This window comes from Pelodiscus sinensis, chromosome 16 (assembly GCF_049634645.1).
Source record: "Pelodiscus sinensis isolate JC-2024 chromosome 16, ASM4963464v1, whole genome shotgun sequence".
In the NCBI taxonomy this organism is placed as follows: Eukaryota; Metazoa; Chordata; order Testudines; family Trionychidae; genus Pelodiscus; species Pelodiscus sinensis.
In genome coordinates this window covers 2326303-2354253 of record NC_134726.1, presented here as the reverse complement: position 1 = coordinate 2354253, position 27951 = coordinate 2326303, and the positions used below count along the sequence as shown (strand labels likewise).

Below are 27951 nucleotides of genomic sequence, written 5' to 3'. Positions count from 1 at the left end.
ATGGGGAGCTCCGCCTCGTCGCTGGCCGCGGAGACGGAGTCGGACCATGGCTTCGCTGGCCCGCCCTACCCGGGCCACCCGGCTGCGAGCTGGTATAGGAGTAGCCATGGTGGCCCTGTCTGGGAAAGTGCCCTTATAACACGGCAGCATCAGCACTTCCAGCACCGGGCACGAAGGTAAGAAAGGGGAAGAAAGCTACTTGCATACCTCTCAGCTGTGCCCTGAAGACAGGACAGGACCTTTGGGGCTAAATTCTCTTCTGCCCAGCTACTGAGGCAGCTTTCGCAAGGCCACAACGTGGTCCACTTGAAAATTGGGGCCAAATTCCTATTGAAGTCAGTAGAGCCCGGCTGCGTCCTTTTAAAGAGCAGCTGATGTCTTGAGGAAAATCTTCCGCATGTCGATCCCAAATGCCCCTGCTCCGTTACAGGCTCTCGATTCCTTTCAGAATTCGCGCTGCCCCTGCATTCATGGCCCCTCTTCTTTCTCGGCCCCTCCCAGCTGGCGGCTCTAAAAGTGCCGGGAGTTGCACAGATGGAGGATTATGACTCCGGGTTGGTGGGGATAAGCAGCAAGAGTCCACGAACTCCTAAGAGCGCGAGATGCTGTTTCCGTGCTAATGCCCTTGCAAGAAAGAACAAGGGGGAAATAAAAATCACCCGCCAGAAAACACACCAGCTGCAGAGACAATTACCTCCAAGGGGAACTCGTCCCCCACCCCCAATCCCCCCGCTCCAATGAAATCCACAGCTCAAACTGCGGCTTAATCGCGCTACGTCCCCCTCTCTTTTCTTCCCGGGAGCGGCTTGCAATTCAGATTTTTCCTCCTATTAGGCGGCTGGTGTCCTATATTTAGTCTCTTGCAGGTTGAGAGGTATGTTAAAAGCATCTAACAGTGTGCTGCCCGGGGGCCGGGGCTATAAAGGCTGCTGTGGTTTGTGCTTATAATATTTGAGCCGCTGATTAATGCTTGCTTTTTATAGCGTCTCGGCTTGCAGGGTGACGGTACCTGCCTGAGGCTGTGTACAGGCCGTAGGAGTAGCCGCTTGCTTCCGAGCATCTCTGAGTGCTCTGGCACTGCTTGCTGTGATGCCCGTGTTTGTGTGTGTCGTGTACCCCTCTCTCGCTCGCTGCTGTACGCCCCTGTGAGTTTCCGCCCTGTTTTGTGGCACCTGGGTCTTGCTGGCACAGACCCGGGGAGAACCCAGGGCAAACAACTTTGTGCTGCTCTCCTTCGCCGCTCTGCCGTGGGTTGCCTGTTGAGCTGGCAGCTGTGCAACTTAATCAGCTGTCACGTCTGCTCTCCGCATGGGACTGGATTCCCAGGCTTTGAAAAGGCCTGTCCTGCACGCTGCGGCTGGACCCCTCTGGCCATGTGGAGATCTCCAGTCTCTACCGCCTGGCTCAGTGCAGTGGCGGATCTTCCCCTGGCTTTCCCGCTTTCAGCTCGTCTGTGCTGCACGTCCAGGGGCTGCAGCGGGATTTCCAAACCTCCCGCAGGGGAGCAGCACAAACTGCTGCTCCTCTTCGGGCCGAGACTGCTCAGCGGCAGGAGCCAGAGAGGCAGGGGCCGGGGCCGTGGGCCCACCCGATACCGACAGGCCGCGAGTGCTGCGCTCGGAGGAGCACCGACTGGCCCAGCCCAGTGCAGCACGGCATTGGGACTGCGAAGGTTGGGGATGGTGCACTAGGGGAGCCCGGAGCATGGATGTCAGTTCCCTGCCGGGTGAGGCCTAGTGGCTGTGGTGTTGGAGAGCAGGAACAACTGGTTTCCAAGCAGATAAAGCTGGTGCCTTGGTGGAGTTTTCTGTGTGTTTCCTGCTAGAGGAGTACAGAAATAGCCCCCTTCCAGGTACTGTGGCTCTGGCAGGCAGAAGCTGGATCTCCAGTTGTGATTCACCAGCGAGTTAGTGTGTGGGAAGAGCTGGCTTTTAGGCAGCGCTTGCAGAGCTAGGACAAGCCCGCGGAAAGTAGACAGCCTTTCAGCCCCTGCATCCAAGTGCCCCCAGCCCCCCCCTCGAGGCCTGCGGAGCAAGAGAAGGCTCGTCTGTCTCCAGAGCAGGGCGGTGGAAGACGCTCTTCTAAACGGAGAGCAAATCCCAGCGCTCGCCTTTGCGTGTCCTGCTGGCTGGAGCCGAGCGGAGCAGGAAGGAAGCAGGGTGCTGTACGGCGGGAGGGGAGCTCTAGGCTGGACTGGACTTTGCCTGTTGATTTCCTGCCTGAGCTGAGAATACAGCACTCTGTGTAGCCAGGACTCTGGCCTGTGAATGAACAGGGAGCTGGCTCCTCACAGCAGCGTGGGAGGTGCGATGGGGACGCCCGCGTGTAGCCGAGCGGTGACGGACAGCGGGTGCGGACTGGAGGGAGGAAAGGTTCCTACTCATGAGGCAGGCAATGTGTGCAAAGGTGCTATCATGCAGACTGGGGCATGCCTGATGTTTGGCGTTCCCTTATACTCAAGACAGAAGAACATTGGGGGAAAGAAAGGGCTGGCTCTGTGATGAGGGGGCTGGTTTTGAAGACCCTGCTCTGCGTGCGTGATGATGGGCAAATCAGTGAGCCTCACCGTGCCTCAGTTTCCCCTCAGAGAGAGGGGGTGACCATGCTGCCTTGCCTCCCTGGGAGATGTGAGGCTGAGTGGCTAAAGCTAGTGTAGTGCTGGGGGCTACGCAAGCTCCTTGGATTAAAATCTGGAAACCCCTGAGGTTCAAGGCTGTTGCTTTATCACCTGAACAAGGACTTCAGTTCTCAGTGTGCTTTCGGGAGCTGGGTGCAAACACCAGACCCGTGTATTAGCCTGGAGTTGCCTTCGCCTGTGACGTCAGCTCGCCGTGGAAGCTCAAAGGAGTCAGGCTGGGTGAGGCCGAAGAGGAGAGATTTCTTGGTGGCTTTTCAGGGTGCAGGTTCTATCAGTAATGAGCTAGAGTGGGTGTTAAAAGGGCTCTGGGCTGGATTTGGAGTGCGACTTGAAAGCGGTGGCTTGTCAGATCCTCAGGAGTTGCTCACAAGCAGAGAGGTAAAAACACTCCTGCCCTGGCCCTGTTCAGACTGGTGTGATTGCATTTTGCCTCTCTGAAGCCCCCTGTGGTTGCAGACGGGTATGGTACCTTCTGTGCTCACCTGTTCCTTGTGTTGCTAGGTGCTGTTAAACAGCTGCCATGTTCCACCCCAGAGCTGATCGCATGTTAGTGGTTTCTGAGGGGCGCGTGTGTAGACACCTTGCGGAGCACGGTGGGTGGCGTGCGCTGTAAAAACACAGTGAGTGTACTCTGGTTTTGTCAGTTGGGTTGCTAAACTTCCTCTTGAATGGCGCAAACCCAGGATGTGTGGGGGAGGTTCCGTCAGGATGTCAGGTGTATGCAACTCCTGGTTGCGCCAGCCAAAGCCATTGTGTACATGGGGGATCTGGGATTGGCAAAACCGCTTCCAGCCCTCTGTGGCCCGGCTCTCCTTCCCGGGGAGGTGTGGCCGGAAGCCCTGGCTCTCCGGTGACTCACCGATGTGTCGGAGTTGCCGCAGATCACGCTGCTGGTTGCCACGTGTGGAGCCAGGAGGAGAGACCCTCCCTCCCAGCCCATGATGGCACAGACGTGGCCTAGACATGAGGCCAGGGGCTCCCCTCCTTCTCTGCTGCCTTCTGGGCTGCCGTGTGCCGGATCCCGGTGGAACGCTGCATCCAGCCAGCCTCGGCAGCAGCCTGGCTCCGGGCTTGGCTGTTCTTCCCTCTGGGAATCGCCCTGCGGATGAACTTGGGCTGGGTCCTGGGGAAGTAAGTCTGCTGCCGGTTGCCAGGGCTACCGTGTGGGGGGAACGCTGGATTGTAACCCTCGGCGTGCCAGGCCTCTCCGGAAGACTCAGGAGCAGACGGCGATGGTCGGAGAGGGGCCCCCGGCCGCTGTGAGCCCCCCCAGCCATTCAGCAGGACACTGGTGACAGTGGTGCGATTGCTCTGGAGAGCGACAGGCCCAGTTTGCGCACACAGGGAGCAGCAGCTTCCCGCCTGAGCTGCCCTGCCAGTATGCCTGGGGCAGGCCGTGGCTTTGCTGCTGGTGGCAGGATTACACCTTACTGTCCTGGAAAACCCACTGGGCCACTGTCTTACTCATGGGCCACGGCAAAGCGGGACTCCCGGATTCCTGTGCACAACATTGCCTGAAAGGGCAGGCCCCAAGGGTCCGTATCATCCCCATGTGATACAGTCACTTCCCCCTGACTTCCTGGTGCTCCCCAGCTCTCTGACAGTATCCCCGTGCTCTTCAGAGGGGCGGCAGCCCAGAGGTTCTGCCTGGCAGGCCCTGGGATCACACAGCCACTCGGCTTTGCTGCCTGCCCCTCCCCATCTCCAGCCAAAGCAGTTTCCTGTCCTTGCGCATCAGTTCGCGGCTGGGCCAGGCCCTGCGTCACTGCCCGGAGGAGAGGAACCCTGCCGCTGTGGCTGCCTGAGCCCCTCCGGAGGCGTGCGGCGCGGTCGGGGAGGGCCGGGTGGCCGAGGGCGAGGCCCACGTGGATAGCCGCATGTCCTTTGAATTCCCACAGGCTGTCACCGATTCGGGCGGGAACCCGAGAGCGGAGCAGGCAGGGACCTTCCTGGGGCAGGATGCGTGTGGCTGGGTCCCGCCCGGGGAGCTGCTGTCGGCAGACGCTGGCCACTGCTCCGGCCCAGGCCGAGTGGGCGGGGTGGCTCTCCCGGACGTGGCGCTACCAAGCGCCTAGGTCCCCTCGGAGTCCGTCCGAGACCAATGATCCGCGGCGTGGCTGGTCCGACGGGACGGGAAAGCCGGGAGCTGGCCGACTGCCTCGTTGTTGTTAAAACACAGGTCTGGCGCATGGTCTGATCAGCCTCGCTGAGACCTGGCAAACTCGCACCAGCATCTAGCTGTTCAAGGCATTGTTTTCGGTGCCTTTCCGAGCCCGGGCTTTCAGCAGAGTTGTGACGCAGGCAGGCTGGCGAAGCCAGATGCTAAGCAAAGGACTGGGTGGGGGGTAGGAACGTGAAGGAATGGGAGAGGCAGGGGTGAGATCACATGGGGGAAGGGGGCCTGGAGTGACATGGGGTGACAGTTTGGCAGCCCAGGTTGTGGCTGAGATGTCGCTGAAGCCAGTCGAGGGGGCTACGTGATCTGGTCGGTGGTGTCGTGCTGGGTTCCAGGCCCCGGGACCAAGGGGGGCAGAAGCTCTGATGAGACAGCTGTGGGCAGACAGCTGCTGCCGCTGCTCCTGTGCCTGCAAAAGCCTTCCCTTGTGAGGAATCCCGGGGGGGGGGGACCAGCCTCTCCCCTCATCATTTGCTTTGCCAGCTCGACCTGATTTCCAGCATTTGGTTTGCATGGACTCACCCTGGCTCCCGTCAGCACCTTTTCCTGCCGGCGTTGATCATGACCTGTGAACGGGCGCGCCCCGTGGCGGTAAGCATGCCGCCCCACTAGCCGCGCAGAGCCAGCCGTGCAAGGGGGCGTGTTCTGTGCAAAGGGGGCAGGGTTTACATCTTCTGTCCCCGATTCTCCTCTCTCCCCTGCCAACGGGGAAGTTGCACTGCTTACCCCAGCGCCGGATTTGGCCCTTCCTGCCTCTAGTGTGTCAGAGCCGCAGGCCCGGGAGGGCTAAGCCCGAGGCTGAGGCAGAGTTTCCACCTGTCGCAGTGAATTACGCCCCCTCCACTGTCCTGTGCCGGAGAATTGCTGCTTTGAGTTCGCAGAGCAGCTGCGGAGCTGCCGGCCACTCCCTGCCCCCATCTGCAGGGGAGGCCCAGGCTGGCTGCAGCGTGGCAGTGGCAGACAATTTTGTGCTTTGTTGCACTTGTCTGCTAGGCCTAAGCCCCCTGGGGCGGGAAGGGAGGGAGATCCAGGAGCCGAGGCAGGGCCCAGAGAGGCAGGGGCAACGAGGAGGCAGGCAGGCCTGGGAAAGACGCAGGGGCAGCGAGGAGGCGGGGCCAGGAGGGAGGCTGAGCAGTGAGGAGGCGGGGCCAGGAGGGAGGCTGAGCAGTGAGGAGGCGGGGCCAGGAGGGAGGCTGAGCAGTGAGGAGGCGGGGCCAGGAGGGAGGCTGAGCAGTGAGGAGGCGGGGCCAGGAGGGAGGCTGAGCAGTGAGGAGGCGGGGCCAGGAGGGAGGCAGGGCCCGGGGAGGGCGGCGGGGGCTCTAAATACTGATGCCCCTCGGTGCTCAGGCATCCCCAACAATCCGCTCTGCCCAGACCCAAGACGAGGCCGCAGAGTCCTAAGATCAGTGGCCAGGACAGGCGGATCCATGGACGACAGGCCCCCCTGTCATCAGGCCAACCCCAACCCCCCGCCCAGCCCTTTCCCAGCAGCTGAGGCCCGGGGCCTGCAGCCCACAGCCCAGCCCTCCAGCGACGCCATCCCCAGGGAGCACAGAGGGGGCAGCAGAGCCCAGCCGGGACCCCCCGGCCCTTGTCCCTCACTGGAGCCGCTAGTGCCGTTTGTGTGTCGCGCTCCCGCTCGAGGTCTCGGAGAAGCCTGGGGCCACCGGAGCCCAGCGATCTCTGCAGCAGGCGGCTAATCGGCCAGCCTGCCTCACATCCAGAGATGCTGTCGTGAGCACAGACGTGCTGGGCTCCTTCCGGACAGCTGGCCCTGTGGGAGGGAGGTGCTGAGCGTCTCTTCCGGCCCCAGGCCCTGTGCGCACCCCCCTTAAACCGAAACTGGGATCTGGCACCGCCCCAATGGCTGCCCCTGGGGCTCCAGGCCCAGGTACAGACGCTGTTGGCAAATGGCTTTGCAGCTCCGGACTACGGCCCTTGGTACCCGGCGCAGCTCTCTGTGGGACAGCCGGCGCGGCTGCGTGGTGCGCTGCCTTTTGATTCGAGCACACAGGCTTCGCTTCCCGCCCTCTTATCGAAGGACACTTTGACTTTTCTTCCTTCTCAATATCCTCGTCGGCAGCTGAGCCAGCTTTCCGCAGCGTTGCAGATAAGCAAAGCACCTTTCCTCTGCGTTCCCCCTGGAACTCTTGCTGCGCCCTCCCAAATGCACCCAAAGCCGAAGCTAGAAATCGTGGCCTGTTCCAGGGGTGCACGGTGGGCTCGGTTCTCTCCGGGGCTGTGAAATCCCAGCTGAGCAGGCACTGCTCTGGCTGGGCCCGCCCGGTGCTGTGCGCCCTTGGGCACCCCGGGTCCTTGGAGCCCTGCAGGGTCAGGACAGTAGAAACGGCTCCAGTTTTGGCGCACGGGTTCTGGTTCCCATCAGCTCTCGTATTCACGGGCACTAGGTTTCCAACAGGGTATTTTTTCCAGATGCCTTTTAAAGATCTCTCCTCAGGGATACGTGTGTTCCAGGGTTCCCAGCTCCAATGCTTTCACAGAGCCAGGGAGAGAGATTTAGGCCTTGTCCACCCCAAAGTTTCACTGGTCCAGCTAAATTGGTGTAGAAACCAGTCCCCTGGCCAGCCCCGCTCCCCAGTGATCAGTTCCTCCCTAGCCAGCCCTGCTCCCCCCAGCCCCCTCCCGGCCAGCCCTGCTTCCCCCTGGCCAGTTCCTCCCCCCCCATCTCCCCCAGCCAGCTCTGCTCCTCCTGACCCCCTCCCGGCCAGCCCTTCTCCCCTCCCGTTCTCCCCTCCCCCCGTTCTGAGATCAAGTGTGTCCGCTATTTTTTTGAAACCCATCTGGTAATCCTAGTGGTTGGGCCAGTGCAGGCTGGGCGCTTGCTCCCGGGGCTTGCGCAGGGGCGCTCTTAAATTCCCAGGAAGGCAGAGCACGCCGGGGCTTGGCCAGTGGCTCCAGCGTCCACGCCCTGAGGTGAGGGTGGCCGGGGGGCGATGCCGAGGCTGAGGGACACTGTGGGACCTTGCCCACTAGGGCTAACCGGCTGCCCGGCGAGCGTGCTCCTTGCTGGCTGGTGCCGGGCGGCTGGTGAACCGGTGAAACGTTACCCTGGAAATGCAGCTTGTGCTGAGGAAACTCCTCTGGCTGGAGTCCCCCCTTGTGACATCACAGTGGGCCTGCAGGAGGGGCAGGGCGGCCTGGCTGGCTGCTGACCCACACCACCAGCTCCTCCCAGGGAACGGGCCCCCCCAGCCGGCTCCAGCATGAGCTGCTGCATGCAGGGCCCGGCCACTCGCTCCACAGCCAGGCCCCGGGGCAGCTGGGGGCCCAGGGCCGGCGGTGAGTTGGGCACAAGGGAAAAGGAGCAGCCCTGACGTTTGGGGGGCTCTTCCCAAGTCGGGAGCCTGGCTGTCGGTGCCTGGTCTGGTGGAGGGGTGGCCGGCTGGCTGGCATGGCCGGGCGGCTGCCGACCCTGCCTCGGCCGGCCTGCCTGCCGTGCGGCTGCAGGGTTTGCCTGGTTGGGGCCTGTCTCGTTGATGCTTTGCAGCACGCTGGCAGTGTGCAAATGCCCAGGCGTTCACCCTGAGCACCGGAGAGTTAACCACGTTAGATTAGAAGTGAGGTGAATCGGTTCATCTCCGTTTGATGCCCAGGGTGTGGCCCGAGTCCGGCCTGCATTCCGGTGCTGGCCTTGAAACCCTGGTTTCCATTCTTGGGTGCAAACCCAGCCCTGCCGGCCCGGCTTGGTGTGTTACCGGCACAGCTGCACCCCTGCTTTTACCCTCTGGGGCACCTGTCGCGGGGCCGACTGGGCGCAGGTTCTGTGGCTCAGCCGTGGGGCCCCTTTGAGACCCATGTGTGATCCAGAGTCCACGGAGCAAGGTCTGCCACCCGAAGTAGTGGAGAAGGCAGGAGGGCTGGTCGGGGTGATCTGGGGAGGGGGCCGTGGTTTGTTGCTGGGGTAATCGAGCCGGATCGCTCTTGTACAGCAGCGGGTGTTTGTGTGCCTGGTCCCGCTGGAGGATGTGGTGTACCAGAGAAGCCGAGTGTGCACCTGGTGCACAGGAGCAACTGATTTTCCCACTAGCAGGACCGGGAACAGCAGCTTTAAGGGCCCTAGAGCGTGCGGAGGCATTGTCAGTGGGGACCGGGCCACCCTGGAGCAGCTGTGCATGGTGACTAGCCCTGGTCCGGCCAGTGCAGTCGCTCGGGGCACCGGGGTGACGGGGCTTGCTGGGAGTGGTGCGGGTGTCACTGGGCTGGCTGGGGCCGGTGGACCCCCCGGTGTACGGCTGTTGTGCAGGGGAAGCGTTGCAGGCGTAGTTACAGCGAGGCGACTGTCTGGCGGGGGCCGGGCCTTGGTGCGTAGCTCCGCACGTCCCAGCCGCCCCATGGCCTGCCTGGCTTGTTCTGCGTCCCCCGGCGCCATGGAAGGCGGGCTGCAGCCGTTCAGCCTGGCAGGGCTGCCAGGTGGCTGCCTGTGAGCCGGCCTGCCTGGCTCTCCTGCTGCCTGGCCGGTTGCCAGTGAAATGTGCTGGTCCCTCCTGCTCCCCCGCCCTGCCAGCTGCGCACACGCCTGTCCACGCCAGCGGCCACGCAGCAGTTCTGTGCCGACCACGTGGCTGGGCAGGCTCCTTCCTTGCCCAGACTCCTCCGGAGCCCGCGTCAGGCCTCCGCCCTGCCCTGGGCGCCTACCCCTGCTCAGGGGCATCCCTGGGCTCGTGTCCCCACAGCGCTCTGCTCCGGCCGGGCACCCGTTCCCCCAGGCGTCTCTGCCTGCGAATTCACCCTCCCGCATCCGTCAGGCTCGGCTCCCCTGGCCCGGGCTGCCTCTTCCTCTTGTTCCCAGGGGCCTGGGCACTGGCTCCCCTCCACCTCGCCGGGATCCGCAGCTCTGGCCAGTCCTCACAGCAGCCTTCTCTGGCCGCTGGTCTCGGCGGCAGAGCTCAGCTCCCCTTCTCTGCTCCGGCGTCGCTCCTGCGTGTCCCCGCGGGCCTGCTCTGACTAGCCGCTGCGGAGGCAGCTGGATGGGCCCTGCTCCCTTCAGGGTCCCATCCCCTTGACACAGATTTGGGTTTCTCTGTCTTTTCCCAGGTTTGCTCGTTGGCTCAGTGTCCTGCCAAGCCCTGACGCGCTCTAAGGTCGCTTGCCTGGCGCCTTGCCCAAGGGACCGCGGGTGGGTTTGGTGTTTGCTCGGGTAGGGCTGCAAGTGTGGGAGGGGAGGCCGTTTAAAAAAGTGTTTCCGCCACAAACCGTGCCGTGATCGGCTCCTGCGAGAACCGGGGATGGAGAGAAACTGGCTAGTGCCCCAGCTGGAGGCGGGAGCGAGGCAGGTACTCGTGGGCGCGGGCGAGGGCGGGTCGCGTTCAGAGCGCGGTTAGGGTTTGAGAAGTTGTTAGTTATCTAGGTAAGAACATTGGTTCCTTGGAAAACCCTTTTCCTGTGGCTCCTCCTTCGCCGGCCTGTGGGGCTTGCAGCGGGGTCTGCTGTTCCATGAGCGCTGCGTCAGCACGTTCGCCAGCGAGGCGCCCGAGCGCCTCCATGCTGGCTAGCCGCAGGGGCGGGTGAAGCCAATCGGGAGTAAGCTGGAAACGCTGCAGGGAGGGGCCGTGGGGTATCGGTTAATGGGACAGTCGCGTAACCTCCTGAATCTTAGCGGTTACGTGACTGGTCTATCGTCCCCCGGGGCGGGGCCGGCAGCCAGTGCGCCCCAGCCCCGCTCTGTGTCAGCATGGGGCGCCAGGCGGGAGCTGGTCTGCGAGGGGAGACCGTTTAACAAGCAGCTCCCCTCGTGGACCGGCTGCCTGCCTCGGATACAGAGGCAGCAGCCCCTGTCTAGGGTGGGTCTCAGCTCTCGGAGCCACCGCGAGCCGGAACTGAGCCGGGCTGCCTGCCCGCCCAGCTGTAGTACACTTGAAATGCGGAGCCGCAGCGGGGACAGGTCCTGGACCTGTTTCAAGCCAGGACTGAGCCGGGCTGCTGGCACATGTCCTGGCAAGTGTGGGGGGGACGTGCGTCGTCTAGAGCATGAACCTGCAAGCTTAATCGACTGCACTGTGCGGCCCTGGGCTTACCCTCCCGCTCAGCGTCAGGTGTGCTCGTCCCACAGGCCTGGCCCAAGCCCTGCTGACCCTGGGTTGCGGGGAGACGGGGGATCCCTTCCAGCTGTGTGAGGGAGCCTGGTGCGGGCAGGGGCGTTCCCCTGTCCGGAGCATTGCACAGCCCCACGGGGCTGCCTTTCCGCTGTGGCTCGCGGTGCTTGGCGGAAGCCCATTGGGGGCTCGGTGGAAGGGGGCCAGACACAGCCGCGTTGCGCCGGCCCCGGGACCTTCCTGCACTTACGCGCAAGCCCGAAGCAGGGAGCGCCTGTCTGGCGGGGCGCCGCGTGCTTGCTGCCGACGTGGGGACGCCTCCCCGGCTGGCCCGAGGTCCCTGTGCTCCCCTCCCTGCGCAGCAGGCTGGTAACGTGTCTCCTCCTCTCTTGCAGTCACACCCACTCTCCTGGCTCCATGGCTGCTGTGCCGGAGTGGTCCTGCACCCGCTGCACCTTCCTGAACCCGGTGGGGCAGCGGCAGTGCTCCATCTGCGAGGCCCCCCGCCAGAAGCCGGACCTCAACCACATCCTGCGGCTCAGCGTGGAGGAGCAGAAATGGCCGTGCGCCCGCTGCACCTTCCGGAACTTCCTGGGCAAGGAGGCCTGCGAGGTGTGCGGCTTCGCGCCGGAGCCCGGGCCGGGCAGCTCCCCGCTGCCCATCCTCAACGGCATCCTGGCCAAGCCCGCCGTCCTGGTGGAGCCCAAGGGGGGGGCCGCCGAGGAGGCCTGCCAGGCGGAGAGCGCCAGCGAGCAGCCGGGGGGGAAGAGCCCCGAGGAGGGGGAGCGGGAGGCCGGCTGGGCCTGCCAGCGCTGCACTCTTCACAACACGCCCGTGGCCCACTCCTGCTCCGCCTGCGGGGGGCCGCGCAAGCTCTCGCTCCCCAAGATCCCCCCGGAGGCGCTGGTCGTCCCCGAGGTCATTGCCCCCGCGGGCTTCCACGTGGCCCCCGCCGCGCCCCAGCCCGGAGTTGCCATAGAAACCATGGACAGTGAGGCTGTGGCCAGCCAGGGTCCGGCCACCATGGAGCAGGATGCTCAGAAGATGCCAACTTTCAGCCCCTTCTCCCCCGGCCTCCAGAACAACCCTGTGCCCCGGAGCCGCAGGGAGGTGCCGCCCCAGCTGCAGCCCCCGGCGCCTGAGGCCTCCCAGCCCTCGCCCGGGCAGAAGGGGTCTCCGCAGGGCCCGGCCCGGGCGCCCCCGGCCACCCGCTTCCAGGAGCTGCTGTCCACCAAGCGGCTGAGCGTGCTGGAGGAGGAGATGGAGGTCAGCCCGTCCCCCTGGCCGTGCAGCGCCTGCGCCCTGCTCAGCCCGGCCGGGGAGAGCCCGTGCGAGGCCTGCCGCGCGCTGAAGGGCAGCGACGCCATCGACCTGGCGGGGGACTCAGTGCGCTTCACCCCCAGCAGCCCCTCCAGCCCCGACTTCTCCACCTGGGCCTGCTCCAAGTGCACCCTGAGGAACCCCACCCTGGCGCAGACGTGCCAGGCCTGCGGGTGCTCCAAGCTGCACGGCTTCCAGGAGCACGGGGCGCAGGGCGAGCCGGCCCCCAAGTGCGCCAACTGCGGCGCCGAGCGGGGGAGCTGCGCCTCCTGCGGCAGCAAGGCCCCCTCAGCCCGCAAGGTGGCCCGCCTCTTCCCTTCCCCGCAGGCCTGCGCCCAGGACAGCCCGAGCCAGTGGGCCTGCCCCGCGTGCACCCTGCTCAACGAGCTGAAGGCCAAGCACTGCGCGGCCTGCCACACCCCGCAGCAGTACGTGGCGCAGCACACGGGGGCCAAGCCGCTCAAGCGGCGGGAGAGCATGGACGCCGAGAAGCGGCGGCAGACGGACGAGGGGGAGGCCAAGGCCCTGTGGGAAAACATCGTGAGCTTCTGCCAGGAGGTGAGTGCCCACCAGGCCCCCGGGTGCCCCCCTAGCACTGGGTCAGGGCCGTGGAGCCTGGCACCTCTCTGGCAAGGCCAGGAGCTTCTGCTCAATTCACCCTAGTCCTTAAGGAACCGCATCCAAGTGGCCCATTGCAATGCTGTCTGCCTGAGGGTGCGGAGAGCCCAAAAGGATAGAACGTGCTAGTCAGCCAGCGTTCACTCTGAACCCTAGTGATGGCGTGCCCACTCCCTGCTGTAGCGCAGGACCCCCTTGTGCAAGGTGCTGTACAGTCGGCACAGCCACGTGTTTCTCCCCAGAGATCTTATAGTCCAAGCAGAAAGCAAGAGACGAGAGGTAGGTGCAGACGGACAGCGAGAGGATCATCCTTGCCAAGCCCAAGAATTTACAAATTCATGACTCGGGCCCTAAGAAGTCGTGGCAGTGACTTGAAAGAAGAGGGCAGGAATCCTTGATTGGTTCGGTTCGCCTTCTGGCGTTCTAACCGAGCATCCTGGGTCCTGCTCTGAGACTGGGCTGTCTAGAGGCTACCGTAATCCACCTAAGAGCTAATGTACAGCACCTGCCACTGGGGGTCCTGGTCCATGACAGAAGCACCAGGGTGGTACCGTATTACATCTAATAGTTACTGTCCAGTGCCGACCCCATGGGACGCTGGTATGTGTCGCCAGCTCCTGGAGCCTAGTGTGGTGCCACTGCTTAGCGGCTGTGCGTGCGCGGTGTATCGGGCTGCTGGCGGCTATTGGCCCCGCAGCGTGGTCTCTGTGTGCGTGGCGAGCGGCTGAGGCCCGGGGGCTTCTCTTCTTCAGTGCACATGAATATTGTGAACTTGCTAGTAGGGAATCCCTTGTGCAAAATTGGGAAGGCTGGGACCAGTTAGGAAGCACTAAAGAAATAAGCAACCCCCCCCCCCCCCCCCCGCACACACGCCTCCCAGGGATTTCAGTCTGGAACTGGAGCTCGTCTCCTGGCTAGAAACCTTCCTGAACAGCTTGATATCCCTTGAGAGAGATCCTGGCGTGTATCCGCCCGGCTGCCAGCAGTCGGTGGAAATGCCGCCTCACCTCCGGCCACGGTGCTGCCTGTGGTGAACGAGAACAGATTCCAGAGTGGACCTGCCCGTCCCTCTGAAACGCTTCCTCCTCTGCCTCCCACCCCCACATCCGTCACCAAGCCCTCATCTCAGTGCGCTGGTTCCCGGAGCTCCGACTCCATCGGGCGCCCTGGCTCGCCCGGCCCCATCTGGTTTCTCCCTCGGGGCAGGGAGCAGTGCAGATGGGAGCCAGCCGGGCGGATGGTGGGAAGGGAAATGGATGGTCCTAGCAGCCCACACGTGTGCTCCACGTGGCCGTGGCCAGTGGCCGTGCTGCTCAGCAGCCGGCAGCTTCCACGGCTCAGAGACCACGAGGGAGCCGCAGGCCAGGCCCAGAGCAGCGTGGGTTTAGTGCGCAGGCTTGCTGCTCTTACCTTCTGGAGTCCCTGTTGTGCTAGGCACATGGGGAGGGGGCACAGGTACGAAAGGCAGGGATCCCGTCCCCCTCCCCTGCCACTGCCAGCCCGACAGGGTCACGCCGAGTCCGGCAGAGCGAGGAATCGACCAGGGCCGCTCCTTCCTTAGCCCTGAGACCGGCCTTGCTCGGGAGGGGGAGTAAACAAGCAGCCCGCATGTCCCACCTCCCAGCGACGCAGCGGCTGACACCGGGGCCCTTTCCCCGGGGTTGTGGGGCGCCGGGTGCCCCCCACGTTGGCGGGGCCCTGTCGGGGGCGGGGAAGGGGGCGGTGCGGACCCTCTCCTCCCTTACGCTGCGCCTGCATTGGCAGAACAAGGTCAACTTTGTGGATGACAGTTTCCACCCCGGGCCCAAGGCGGTGGGGTTCCCGGACGGGGACAGCGTGCAGCAGCGCGTCAGGCTGTGGCTGCGGCCCCACGAGATCAACTGCAGCCTCTCCAAGGATTGGTCGGTCCAGTGGTCGGTCTTCCGGACGCCCCGGCCCTCGGACATTCTGCAGGGGCTTCTGGGAAACTGCTGGTGAGTGACAGCGCGCCGGCCCTCTGCGTGCGCGCGACCCCCGGCCCTTCCTGTGCCCCCCTCTCTCCTCAGACACCCCCTCTCCGTGCGCGCAACCCCCGGCCCTTCCTGTGCCCCCCTCTTTCCTCAGACACCCCCTCTGCGTGCGCGCAACCCCCGGCCCTTCCTGTGCCCCCCTCTCTCCTCAGACACCCCCTCTGCGTGCGCGCAACCCCCGGCCCTTCCTGTGCCCCCCCCTCCTCAGACACCCCCTCTCCGTGCGCGCAACCCCCGGCCCTTCCTGTGCCCCCCTCTCTCCTCAGACACCCCCTCTGCGTGCGCGCAACCCACGGCCCTTCCTGTGCCCCCCTCTCTCCTCAGACACCCCCTCTGCGTGCGCGCAACCCCCGGCCCTTCCTGTGCCCCCCCCTCCTCAGACACCCCCTCTCCGTGCGCGCAACCCCCGGCCCTTCCTGTGCCCCCCTCTCTCCTCAGACACCCCCTCTGCGTGCGCGCAACCCACGGCCCTTCCTGTGCCCCCCTCTCTCCTCAGACACCCCCTCTGCGTGCGCGCAACCCCCGGCCCTTCCTGTGCCCCCCTCTCTCCTCAGACACCCCCTCTCCGTGCGCGCAACCCCCGGCCCTTCCTGTGCCCCCCTCTCTCCTCAGACACCCCCTCTCCGTGCGCGCAACCCCCGGCCCTTCCTGTGCCCCCCTCTCTCCTCAGACACCCCCTCTCCGTGCGCGCAACCCCTGGCCCTTCCTGTGCCCCTCTCTCTCCTCAGACACCCCCTCTCCGTGCGCGCGACCCCCGGCCCTTCCTGTGCCCCCCTCTCTCCTCAGACACCCCCTCTCCGTGCGCGCGACCCACGGCCCTTCCTGTGCCCCCCTCTCTCCTCAGACACCCCCTCTCCGTGCGCGCAACCCCTGGCCCTTCCTGTGCCCCCCTCTCTCCTCAGACACCCCCTCTCCGTGCGCGCAACCCCCGGCCCTTCCTGTGCCCCCCTCTCTCCTCAGACACCCCCTCTCCGTGCGCACAACCCCCAGCCAGCTGCCATCGCGGGCCCCGGCCCCTTCCTCTGCCCCCCACTGCCTAGCGCCCCCTCTCCTGTGCGCTGTCTGCATCCCCGCTGAGCCCCAGAGCCGGGGTCCTTCCCGCCCAGTGTTCTGTCTCAGTGGATGCCAGATGGGGGATAATTTGCCTCCTGGTGCTTGGTAGCAATTGGCGCCCCTCCCCCCCCCCCCCCCCCCCCGCCGGAGCAGCAGGTCTGGTGCTGAGGGGCTGACCCTTCGGCACGCTCCCTCGCCTCGTGTGACGGCGCGTTGGGGGTCCCCCGTCTCCTGCACCCCGAAATGGCACAAACAGACTGCACCAGCCGGTGGAGTAGAGGAAGTTTATTGCCTCTCCAGGATACAGCACAGCACAGATGTAGTTTGGTCACAGAGCTGGGCTAGGATGCCTCAGGCCCCCTTGAGATGGGGGAGACTGGGCCCCTAAACTCCAGCCTCTTTCCCTAGGCTGTCTCCTCCATGCCCCCAGACAGCAACTAACTAACCCTCTTCCAGCCCTGCCCCCCAGCCAGGGCAGCATCCACCTTCCTTTGTTCCTCTCCATGGGGGGTGTCTGGCCATACTGGTTTGCATAGTGACTCATCCTGTTTTGCTGGGTCGTGGTACCCACGGCAGCCAGTGGGGGTTACCCCAGAGCCAGCAGCATAGAAACCAGCCAGGTACCCCCACTACGTCACACCTCGTATCCGGGCTAGCTCCGAACGCCAGCTCTCCCTGGCCCTGGGACTCTTCCTCTCTGCCCCCGGAGTGCGGGGAGGTTCTGAGCAGGGCAGTGGGTCAGCCAGCCCGGGGGCCGTTCTTCCTGGCGGCACAAAGCTGGAAAAGGGCTTATCCATTGGGCGGGCCGAGCCTGCTGCAGCCCATGGCAGAGCTCCCGGGCTGGGCTGGCGCTTTGCCACCTCCACCAGGGCGTGGGCATGTGGGCCGGGGAGGCGTGTAGCCAGCTGGAGGGACCCAGCTAGGCTTAGGGGCTCCGAGGGCAGGTTCAGCCAGCCCCTGGCTCCTCGCCGTAGGCGCAGGCCTATCCCGAGGGAAACGCTCTGTACCCCTGCCCCGTGCTCTCTGGGCGGAGGCCGCAGGGGAGCCTGGCGCTCGTCCCCCGTTTCGGTTCCTGAGGGGCCTCGTCCGGTGTCTCGCCAGGTTTCTGAGCGCGCTGGCGGTGCTGGCGGAGCGGCCCGAGCTGGTGGAGCGGGTGATGATCACGCGGGCCATGTGCCCCGAGGGAGCCTACCAGGTGCGGCTGTGCAAAGACGGCACGTGGACCACGGTGCTGGTGGACGACATGCTGCCCTGTGACGAGTGCGGCTACCTCCTCTTCTCCCAGGTGAGCGGCCTCCTGCCTGGCTGTGGGTCAGGCAGGCCGGCGTGGGACTGGTGGGGAGCGGACCAGCCCCTGGAGGTGTAGATCAAAACCGCAAGGTGTGGGGGGGATGAGGAGCCCTGTCTCCTCCCCCAGCATCTCGCCAGCGGGGGACGGGCACAGCTCCACGGCCTGCTGCGGGTGGGTTCTCCCCGTATGGCAGGGCTTCCCGGCAGTGCCAAGCTCTTTCCACCCCTGCACGTGTAACTACCCGAGTTTCCTTCCTCTCTCCTCCACGTTTGGACTCTCCGGGGCTGTGGATTGAAGCCAGACAGGCCCCAGGCCCAGCGAGAGCCGCCTCCGCTTGGCTTGGTCTGAGGGGCTGCTAGCCAGAAACCCCCTCTGGGCGCCGGTCTGCTGGCCCCTGCGGGAATAGTGGCGGAGGAGACAGGGCCCGGCCCCTTTGGGACATCGCTGCCTGTTCTCCCTGCCGGGCCGGGGGCTGCGTGCTGGGCTCCTTGGCACCATGGAGATGGGAAGTGTCCGGAAATGGTGCAGCCCCAGGGCGCGTGACCGGAGAAAACCAGGGGCCCAGCGCACGTTTCAGCTCGGCTGGCAGCTTTCGGCACGTCCTTGGCCTTCCTTTCCAACTCCCAACGGGGGCCGGATTTCTGCAGGCACGTGTTCCGCCTCCCCCGGGTGCACACGCTGATGTACCGGGAAGCCAGAGCACCGCTCCAGGGAAAAACCAGATCTGTGCAGCTTGGGCCTCCTGAAGCACAGAGAAGGCCGAACGAGACTTGTGTTTAGATCTTCGTTTTGAAACCGAAGGGGGGTGGTTTGCCTTGGAGATACCAAGTCGGGCTTCCCTGCGTTTTCTGGAGCTTTGCTTGCAGGCCTGGCGTGTGGGCTGAATTGTCTTTCCCCTGGAGTGGAGAAGCCGAATCGAGTCTTTGACAGAGAGTTGTTTTCCGAGAGGTGTTGTGAGCGTTTGAGCTGTAGGCCGTTACCAGCCTGAACCAAAAGCCTGTGTTTCAAAACCAGAGCCCCCTCAGGCCTCCTTGCGTAGGACTGCAGCAGCCATCCATAGCTTGGGGGTGGGAGAAAGGGCTGTGAAAAGCAACACACAAATGGCACCTTCTGGCTTTCATAAAGAGCCCTCGCCCCTCCCGGGGGTCCCACCCTGTCACTGCCTCCCGGAATGTCACCTTTCCGTCACGGTGCGGCTAAGCCGTGGATCTCCCAGCCTGGTTCCTGCGGCCCGCGCGGCTGAGCTCAGCCATGTTGTGTGTGGGTGGTGTGTGCTGTTGCTTTTGGAAACGTGTAACTTCCCATCTAGCCCCAACACACGCCATGCCAGATAGCGCCTCAGTCACTCGGCTGTCATCTCCTCCGCCTCTGGCGGCTCCTTGCGGGGGGAGCTGCCGGGCGTTTGCCGTGGGCCTGGCGCACCGAACAGGGTGCAGGCCCGGAGGTTATTCCCGAGGGGTGTTGTGGGGTCTGCGCAGACTGTTACGCTGGGTGCAGATCGTACGGCCGGTGCCGTGTGGCTAGCGTTGCTGTCTTGCCGATCTCTCGTGGCAATCGCGTAGCCGTGGCATTGATGCGCAGCGTCACAATGCCACAGCCTAGCGCCAGACCAGAGCAATTTACGGGACCCCTCTTCCTGCCAGGCAGCCCCTGTCTAATTACTTTTCCCTGTGCTGCGGGGCGAGACGTTGGCTGTCGTGTCTCTAGCGTCTCTGAGCTGTCATCTGTTTGCCCTTGGAGCAATCTCCTCTCCCCGCTGTAGGAAACGGAATTGGTTCCGTCTGTAAGTGCTCCGGAGTCAGCCTAATCCACAGGGCCAGCTTTGGGGGGCGGGGGCGGGCGTGTATCCGGGCATTCAGGACGGGTTTGGAATCCCCTTCTCGGACGAAACTCCCTAAATCCGGCTTTGCTGGGACACGGGGCCTGTGTTTTGAAACCCTGTCCGAACACCCCTCTGCCCCGGCTGTCGGGCAGTCTGCACGGCCTCGTGGCTCAACTCCAGCATGTGGGGGGTGACCCCCAAGGAGCAAGATGCTGGCCAGGCAGCCCCTCCCTCCCCCTGCCCGGCGTGGTCTTGGCAGGGTGGGCCCGGGGCCCTTTCTCCGAGGCCTTGGCCTGCTCGAGTGCGCAGCTGCCCCGCCTCCTCCGTGTGGCTGTTACCCGGGTTCTCTCCCTCCCCAGGCCCAGCGGAAGCAGCTGTGGGTAGCCCTCATTGAGAAGGCTCTGGCCAAGCTGCACGGCTCGTACTTCGCCCTCCAGGCGGGGCGCGCCATCGAGGGCCTGGCCACGCTCACCGGCGCCCCCTGCGAGAGCCTGATGCTGCAGGTCAGCTCCACTAACCCTCGCGAGGAGCCCATTGACACTGACCTCATCTGGGCCAAAATGCTGAGTTCTAAGGAGGCTGGGTAAGACGAGGCGGGAGGGGTTCACGGAGCACAGGGTTGTAGGAGAGGCTGGGGGCAGCTCGGGTCCGTAGCGCAGAGAGGAGGGGCTAGTGTCGGCAGCTCGGGGCGGGGCCCGGCCGTGACGTTCTCCTTGCTGGTGTTGCACAGAAGAGCCGGCCCCGGTGACGTCCCGGGCCCAGTTCCCCGGCGGGCGGGGCTGGAAGTGGCTGCTCCTCAGCCTGATCGTGCGCTTCATGGTTTTGCTTTGCTCCAGTTTTGTTTCCCAACCTCCTGTGCTAAGGCCCCGCCCCTGCACTCCCCCGTTGGGCCCACACCACATGGACTGGGAGATCGGGCAGGAGGGAGGGAACTTAGGGCCCTGGATGGCAGGTAGTGCTGGGAGAGCTTGGGGCCGGCCTGGCTGCACAGACCCCGGGGCTGGCTGCCCGTTCCTTTGAGGGGTCGTGGCGCCTATAGCCTGCTCCCGGCAGCTGGAGCCACAGGGTACGCAGAGGCCTGGCGAGCTTCAGGGTGCCGAGTCTGGCTATGGGGGCGGGTGCGTCTCACCCCAGCGAGCTGCGAGGGTGCGGAGCTGCCCCTGGGCACTGGGAGCAGAACCGGCGCCGCTGCCTGCAGGGTTTCCTTGCTCCCCGGGCTCAGCCTGGGCTCAACGTGCTGTGGGGTTTGGTCGGTGGGCAGGCCAGGCAGGAAGGAACTGGGGCGGGAGGAGGGGGGCTCTTCCATACACAGATGTTGGGGGGGTTAAATTCTGTGTAGCACAGACGTGAGTAGCCCACCCAAGCGCTGCCATGTGAGAGCGCCACAGGCATGGCACTGCTGTGGGGAAGCTCACCACACAGCTTGGCGGGCACTACCAGGGCACTGCTATGGGGAAGCTCACCACACGGCTTGGCGCGGGCGCTACCAGGGCACTGCTATGGGGAAGCTCACCACACAGCTTGGCGGGCACTACCAGGGCACTGCTATGGGGAAGCTCACCACACAGCTTGGCGGGCACTACCAGGGTACTGCTGTGAGGAAGCTCACCACACTGCCCGAGCTTCGGCGGGCACTGCTATAGGGAAACTCACCACACAGCTTGGCTGGCACTACCAGGGCACTGCTATGGGGAAGCTCACCACACAGCTTGGCGGGCGCTACCAGGGCACTGCTGTGGGGAAACTCACCACACGGCTTGGCGCGGGCACTACTAGGGCACTGCTATGGGGAAGCTCACCACACAGCTTGGCGGGCGCTACCAGGGCACTGCTGGTGGGGAAGCTCACCACACAGCTTGGCGGGCACTACCAGGCACTGCTATGGGGAAGCTCACCACATGGCTTGGCGGGCACTACTAGGGCACTCCTGTGGGGAAGCTCACCACACAGCTTGGCGGGCACTACTAGGGCACTGCTGTGGGGAAGTTGGTGCTGCTGTGGGGGGTCCCATTGCTGGAAGCCCAGCGGGTGCTGCGATGGGGTGCTGTTGCAGAGGGGTGCGGGGCAGGGCACTGCAGGGAGACCCCATGGGAGTGGCTTGCACTAGCAGCCGTGGGCGGGGCCATCTCCTGGCGGGCACAGGCACTGCCCAGGAGCGCTTGTCCCCGGCTCCTGCTGTCCTGGGGAGCCAGCCCTGGCCTCTCGGCCCATGCGCCTGGCACCCATCTCCTGGCTTCTGCTCCCTGCCCTGCAGGTTTCTGATGGGCGCCTCCTGCGGCGGGGGCAACATGAAGGTGGATGACGCGGCGTACGAGAGCATGGGCCTGCGCCCGCGGCACGCCTACTCCATCCTGGACGTGCGGGACGTGCAGGGCTGCCGGTGAGCCGGGTGGGGCAGGGGCAGGGGAACGGGGCTCAGCCCGTTGTGCCCCCGGGAGGACCGAGGCCGGGCCTGCCCGGGGCTCCTGAGACGGAGCCAGGCTCCAGCTGGGATCCCAGGGGAAAGCGAGTGGAGATGGGAAGGGGGTTGGGCTAAGGCAGGGGTGAGGAACATCCAGCCCCCAGCTTGCCTGGATCCGCCCCCCGAGGCTCAGGGCCCCCTCCCGCACCTGCAGAGGGACTGGAGCCCTAGGCTCTGGTGTGGGAGGGAAGTGGGGGGGTGGGTCTTCCTCAGTCGGGGCCGTGGCACTGAGGGTTTGGGGGTTTTTAGCTTCTCACGTGTGTGCGGCCCCCGACCCGAAAAGGCTCCCCAGCCCTGGGCTAAGGGGTGGTCCATGCTGCACTCCAGGGACCCCCGGAGCCCAGTAACAGATGCTGGCCCAGGCCCCCTTGCTCCACGCCGTGGCTGCGCACCGGGGGCTGCTGCAGGGTAGGCTGGCGTCCTGATCCGGCTGGACGAGCGGTCCCCTGCTGACTGGCCTGGAGGAGAGCTGCCCAGAGAGGTTCCCGTCAGTCGGGGACACGGATGCCAGCCTCCAGCCGTGGCTGCGTGCCCTAGGGGTGGGGCTGCTGCCCACGCTGGCAGTTCCCGGGGCAGAGCCGGGCGAGGGGCCCCAGAGCGGCTGGGGATCTGAGCGGCTTGGCAGAGGACGGCCAGCTCAGTCCCTGGCCCGGGGCACTGCGCCGTCGGGCGGGGGAGTCTCGTTCCCGGCACGGCTCTGACCATGGGGGCTGCTCCCTCAGGCTCCTGCGGCTGCGGAACCCCTGGGGCCGCTTCTCCTGGAACGGCAGCTGGTCTGACGAGTGGCCCCACTGGCCGGCGCCCCTGCGGCACGACCTGATGCCCCACGGGAGCAGCGAGGGCGTCTTCTGGATGGAGTACGGCGACTTTGTCAGGTGAAGCCGAGCGGGGGGCCGGCCCCAGAGGGGGGAGGGGACGGGGCTGGGCCGGGCCCCCCTCACCCTGCTGGATCTGAATCCCTCTTGCAGAGCAGGAGACCGGAGTGGGGCAGCTGCCCCCCAGCCTGTCCTGCCTTCCCCTGAGGTTGAATCTCGCGAGCGCCCAGATCCCCACGTCCCTGGGCTCAGACAGACTCGGCTGCCGCCGCCTGCTCAGAGTCCGGCAGTCACAGTGGGCCCCGACAGAGCTTGGCAGAGTGACGGGGAAAGGGGGGCCCAGGGTTGTGGGGCGTAAATGCCCGGGGGGGGGGGTCACAGGGAAGGAGGAGGGGAAACTGTAGCCCCTAAATCAGGAAACCAGGCTGCGCCTCAGACCTCCTGTGGCGTGCTGGGGGGGGGGCGCCCATGTGCTCCATGCCAAGGCAGACGGAGAGCCTGAGAGGGGCCCTGGGTTCCCATGGCAGCCTGGTACAAGGGGAGGTGGGCACCAGGCCAGCCCTTGGCAGACCCAGCTGCAGTCAGATGCCCCATTGGGAGTTGGCAGTCAGGGTGCCGGGGCGGGGCGGGCTCTGAGCCAAGCAGCCCCCTGGCCAGGGATCCCGTCGGCAATGCCAGCGGGTCCGGTACGAGACCTGGCCAGTGCTGGGCTGGGGAGGCCCTGCCCGGCTCCTGCGTGTGCCACAGGGGAGTGACCCTGGTGGTTTGGAGGCTGGGCAGGGGGCGGGGCGGGCCGGGGCGGGCGGGACTGGCAGGGGGCGGGGCGGGCGGGATTGACAGGGGGCGGGGCGGGCAGGGTGGCAGGGTCTGGTGGGCCAGGGCTGTGCCCGTATCACTGGTCCTTTGCCATGTGTGGCACTTTGGCGCCACCTAGTGGTGGTCTGTGCGTGGTGCCAACTCCGGAAGCAGGATCCTCCTTGCTCCCCTCTGGCCCTTTGTGGCCCTTGCAGGCCCCTGGGCGAGGGGGCGGGGCCTGTGCCCATTTAACCCCTCCCCCCATGCTACTCTCCTTGGTCTCGTCGGGGAAGGAGGGGGCAGCGCGTGGGGTGTGCTGGCTGGAGCACACCTGGCCCGTCCCCCGGCTGGGAAGCCCCCTCCGTTGCCAAGGGCGCCATGGGCATCACCCCGCTCGGGGCGTCAGACCCCGGCGCTGCAGGCCCTGTGGGCGCAGGGGGCACAAGGCGCCGGCCCTGGCTGGGAAAGCTGCAAGGGACTGGGATAAGCATCATTTGCCCCGGGGAGGCGGGGTGGGGCTGGATCCACTCCCCCGGCCCAGCCTGGCACTGACGCCGGGCTCGGCCCCGCTCCCGGCAGGTACTTCGACTCGGTGGACATCTGCAAGCTGCACCCGGACTGGCACGAGGTGCGGGTGCAGGGCACCTTCCCCCTCAAGGCCAGCGGCCCCGTGACGGTGACCTCGCTGACGGTGCTGGAGCGGGCGGCGCTGGAGTTCGCCCTCTTCCAGGAGGGCAGCAGGTGAGGCAGGGAGACCCGCGCAGGCATGGCTGGGGTCTAGCTCAGCCTGCGGTGCCCTTGTCCACTCGGCCCCTTGGCCTGGGGGCCCGCGGCAAGTCCCTGCGCTGGCCTCAGTTTCCCTCCTGTAAATGAGGGAAGAACCCTGCCATGAATCTTTGCAAAGCTCTTTGGGGTCCTTTTCCAAGCTGGGCAGGTGCCAGGCCGGCTCCTGCTTTTCCCTGGCTGCCCAGGGCCACTGGGCTGGGAATCCGCCCGGCTCAGCCTTTCCACCCGGCAACCCCAGCCTGTCCTCTGTGTCCTGGCCTGGGGGTGGCTCGGCTGTGCTGCCTGGGAGCCGGAGACACGCCGGGGGAAAGATGCCAGGGCTGCATGGGGCTGCGTTGTAACCTGGCCCCGGGGCGCGGCTGCCTCTGCCCAAGTGGGACGGTTGCCACCAGCCAGGGGGGCTCACTGTGCCTGCAAAGCACGCCTGCCGCTGCCAGGGGGCGCTCTGCCCGGCTTTTCCCCAGGCCCGCTGGAGGATCCGCCTGGCCAGGCCTGCCTATGGCCCCAGAGTCTCCCCGGATGGGCAGGGCCCTGACCTCCCCCGCTGCCCCGGCAGGCGCTCGGACACGGTGGACAGCCACCTGCTGGACCTGTGCATCATGGTGTTCCGCGCCGCCTTCACCAGCGGGAACAAGCTGAGCCTGGGCCGGCTGGTGGCGCACAGCAAGCGGGCGGTGAAGAAGTTCGTCAATTGCGACGTCATGCTGGAGCCGGGCGAGTACGCCGTGGTGTGCTGCGCCTTCAACCACTGGAGCGCCACGCTGCCCGGCGCCGCCTCCGCCCAGGGTGAGGCCCTGCCGCGGGGGGCGGGGAGAGGAGGGCAGCGTGGCGCGAGCCCAGGCCCTGCGCTCTGTGCCACGGGGGTCTCCTGCGATCTCACGGGGAAGGGGCTCCAGTCAGCCCGGCTCGCCCTGCCCTGCCAGCCAGAGCTCCCTCTGCCCAGCCAGGTGCCCTGTGCCAGCCCTGCCCTGGCGAGTCTGGACTCCTGGGTCCTGTTCCGGGCTGGGTGTGACTTGGGCCAGTCGCAGCACTGCCTTGTGCCTCGGTTTCCCCTGTCCGGGGGCAAGAGGGCAGAGGGCTGGGCAGCGTCGCCAGAGCTCGGCGAGGGGCTGCTGAAGGGCAGGGCCCCGGGCAGCAGGAACTGGTCAGGAATCTGACAAGAGCCGGGTGCTGGGAGCTGCATGGGTAGTGTGGGGGGGGGCTGGGCGGCCTGAGCCCTCACTGAACCCAGCCTTGTCTCCCCAGCCACCAGCCCCGCTGGCGACAGCTCCAGCTACATCCTGGCCATCTACAGCTCCCGCCTGGTGATGGTGGAGCAGATCGACGCGCAGCCGACCACGCTGGCCGACGCCATCATCCTGCTGACCGAGAACAAGGGCGAGCGGCACGAGGTGGGCGGGGCCGAGGCCGGCGGGCGGGGACGCTGGGCTGGGCTGGCGTGCGAGTCGCACCGTGGGCCCCCCGGCGCCGGCAGCTTTCTCCTGCGCCCGGGGGGGGGGGTCTGCCCCTCCCCGGGGCCCGTCTGACCCAGCTGCTCGTCCGGCAGGGCCGCGAGGGGATGACCTGCTACTACCTGACGCACGGCTGGGCGGGCTGATCGTGGTGGTGGAGAACCGGCACCCCAAGTCCTACCTGCACGTCCAGTGCGACTGCACGGACAGCTTCAACGTGGTGTCCACCCGCGGCAGCCTGAAGACCCAGGACAGCGTCCCGCCGCTGCACCGGTGAGGCACCTCGGGGACCAGGAGCGGGCGGCCATGGGGGGCTGCACTGCCGGCCCAGTCTGACAGAGCCCTCCCCCTCCCTGGGCCTGGCGAGGGAGCCGCCGGCCCACAGAGCCCCCCTCTCTCTCCCCCCCCCACCCCCCCGGGCCCGGCCTGGCGAGGGAGCTGCCGCCCCACAGAGCCCCTCTCTCTCCCCCCCCCATCCCCCCGGGCCCGGCCTGGCGAGGGAGCCGCCGGCCCACAGAGCCCCCCTCTCTCTCCCCCCCCCACCCCCCCGGGCCCGGCCTGGCGAGGGAGCTGCCGCCCCACAGAGCCCCCCTCTCCCCCCCATCCCCCCGGGCCCGGCCTGGCGAGGAGCTGCCGCCCCACAGAGCCCCTCTCTCTCCCCCCCCATCCCCCCGGGCCCGGCCTGGCGAGGGAGCTGCCGCCCCACAGAGCCCCCCCCTCTCTCTCCCCCCCCCAATCTCCCCGGGCCCGGCCTGGCGAGGGAGCTGCCGCCCCACAGAGCCCCCCCATCCCCCCCGGGCCCGGCCTGGCGAGGGAGCTGCCGCCCCACAGAGCCCCTCTCTCTCCCCCCCCTAATCCCCCCGGGCCCGGCCTGGCGAGGGAGCTGCCGCCCCACAGAGCCCCTCTCTCTCCCCCCCATCTCTCCGGGCCCGGCCTAGCGAGGGAGCTGCCGCCCCACAGAGCCCCTCTCTCTCCCCCCCCCATCCCCCCGGGCCCGGCCTAGCGAGGGAGCTGCCGCCCCACAGAGCCCCTCTCTCTCCCCCCCATCCCCCCCGGGCCCGGCCTGGCGAGGGAGCTGCCGCCCCACAGAGCCCCTCTCTCTCCCCCCCCCCATCCCCCCGGGCCCGGCCTGGCGAGGGAGCTGCCGCCCCACAGAGCCCCTCTCTCTCTTCCCCCCATCCCCCCGGGCCCGGCCTGGCGAGGGAGCTGCCGCCCCACAGAGCCCCTCTCTCTCTTCCCCCCATCCCCCCGGGCCCGGCCTGGCGAGGGAGCTGCCGCCCCACAGAGCCCCTCTCTCTCCCCCTCCATCCCCCGGGCCCGGCCTGGCGAGGGAGCTGCCGCCCCACAGAGCCCCCCCCTCTCTCTCCCCCCCATCTCTCCGGGCCCGGCCTGGCGAGGGAGCTGCCGCCCCACAGAGCCCCTCTCTCTCCGGGCCCGGCCTAGCGAGGGAGCTGCCGCCCCACAGAGCCCCTCTCTCTCCCCCCCCCCATCCCCCCGGGCCCGGCCTAGCGAGGGAGCTGCCGCCCCACAGAGCCCCTCTCTCTCCCCCCCATCCCCCCGGGCCCGGCCTGGCGAGGGAGCTGCCGCCCCACAGAGCCCCTCTCTCTCTTCCCCCCATCCCCCCGGGCCCGGCCTGGCGAGGGAGCTGCCGCCCCACAGAGCCCCTCTCTCTCCCCCCCCATCCCCCCGGGCCCGGCCTGGCGAGGGAGCTGCCGCCCCACAGAGCCCCTCTCTCTCCCCCCCCATCCCCCCGGGCCCGGTCTGGCGAGGGAGCTGCCGCCCCACAGAGAGCCTCCCCCGTGGGCATGGCCAGGGCCCAGCTGCTGTCCACGGCTCTGGGCCCCGGCCCCACCCGGAGCCCTGCGCGGGAGCAGGCGTCTCGGCAGCCGCCCCCCTGACCCCTCTCCCCTGCAGGCAGGTGCTGGTGATCCTCTCGCAGCTGGAGGGCAACGCCGGGTTCTCCATCACCCACCGGCTGGCGCACCGCAAAGCCGCCCAGGCCTTCCTCAACGACTGGATGGCCACGAAAGGGACCCACAACCCGCCGCTCACCCCCGAGGTGGCCGGGCTGCACGGGCCCCGCCCCCTATGACGGCCGGCCCCGCCCGCCCGCCCCCTCCTGCTTCTGCCTTCTCGCTGTAGCCCCGGCCCTGCCGCCTCGGGCTGAGCCCCAGGGCAGCCCCAAGCGCCCCTCCTCCAGCCCTCGGCGAGGGGAGCGCTCCTCAGGGCCGGGCCCCGCTGCCAACGCTGCACTTTACGGGGAGCCGCTGGGCTGGGGCCGTCTCAGGATCCCTCCCCTTCCCTGGCCCCGTGGCCGCCAGGCTGGGCGGGGGCGGGCTCCTTCCAGGCCCTACGGCCACTCAGGACTCTGCTCCCGCCGCCAGCGTCAGGCTCCTGGTGCTGCCAAGGGAATATACCTCTGAGCGCCGTCTGTCTGTCCGTCTGTGTGGGCTCCGGGCCGCTGCGGGCCAGGGCACCTGTTTGCCAGCCAGGACGGGAGCCCCAGCTGCCGGCCCAGCCGACTGGGGCTCGCGGGGCCGGTGGGAAGCCGCTGCTCTTTGCCGGGCCGTGGGCGCCCGAATCCCCTCCCCCCGGCAGCTGGCAGGAGGCTGGGGTGAGGGGCAGGGAGAGGAAGGTCCGGCTGGGAATGAACGTGACCAACG

The 27951-nt window shown here is 66.6% G+C and overlaps 1 protein-coding gene across 1 annotated transcript; it reads left to right on the top strand.

The window, feature by feature from the left end:
* On the top strand, positions 1-27719 carry CAPN15 (calpain 15). Its single transcript, XM_075899054.1, is given in 13 exon segments — positions 1-176; positions 11263-12745; positions 14570-14778; positions 16969-17152; positions 19340-19563; positions 21235-21360; positions 22164-22316; positions 23631-23792; positions 24394-24623; positions 25083-25228; positions 25384-25423; positions 25426-25561; positions 27203-27719. Coding segments are annotated over 13 exon segments (3447 nt in total). The 3' UTR covers positions 27381-27719.
* Positions 27720-27951: the final 232 nt, after the last annotated feature.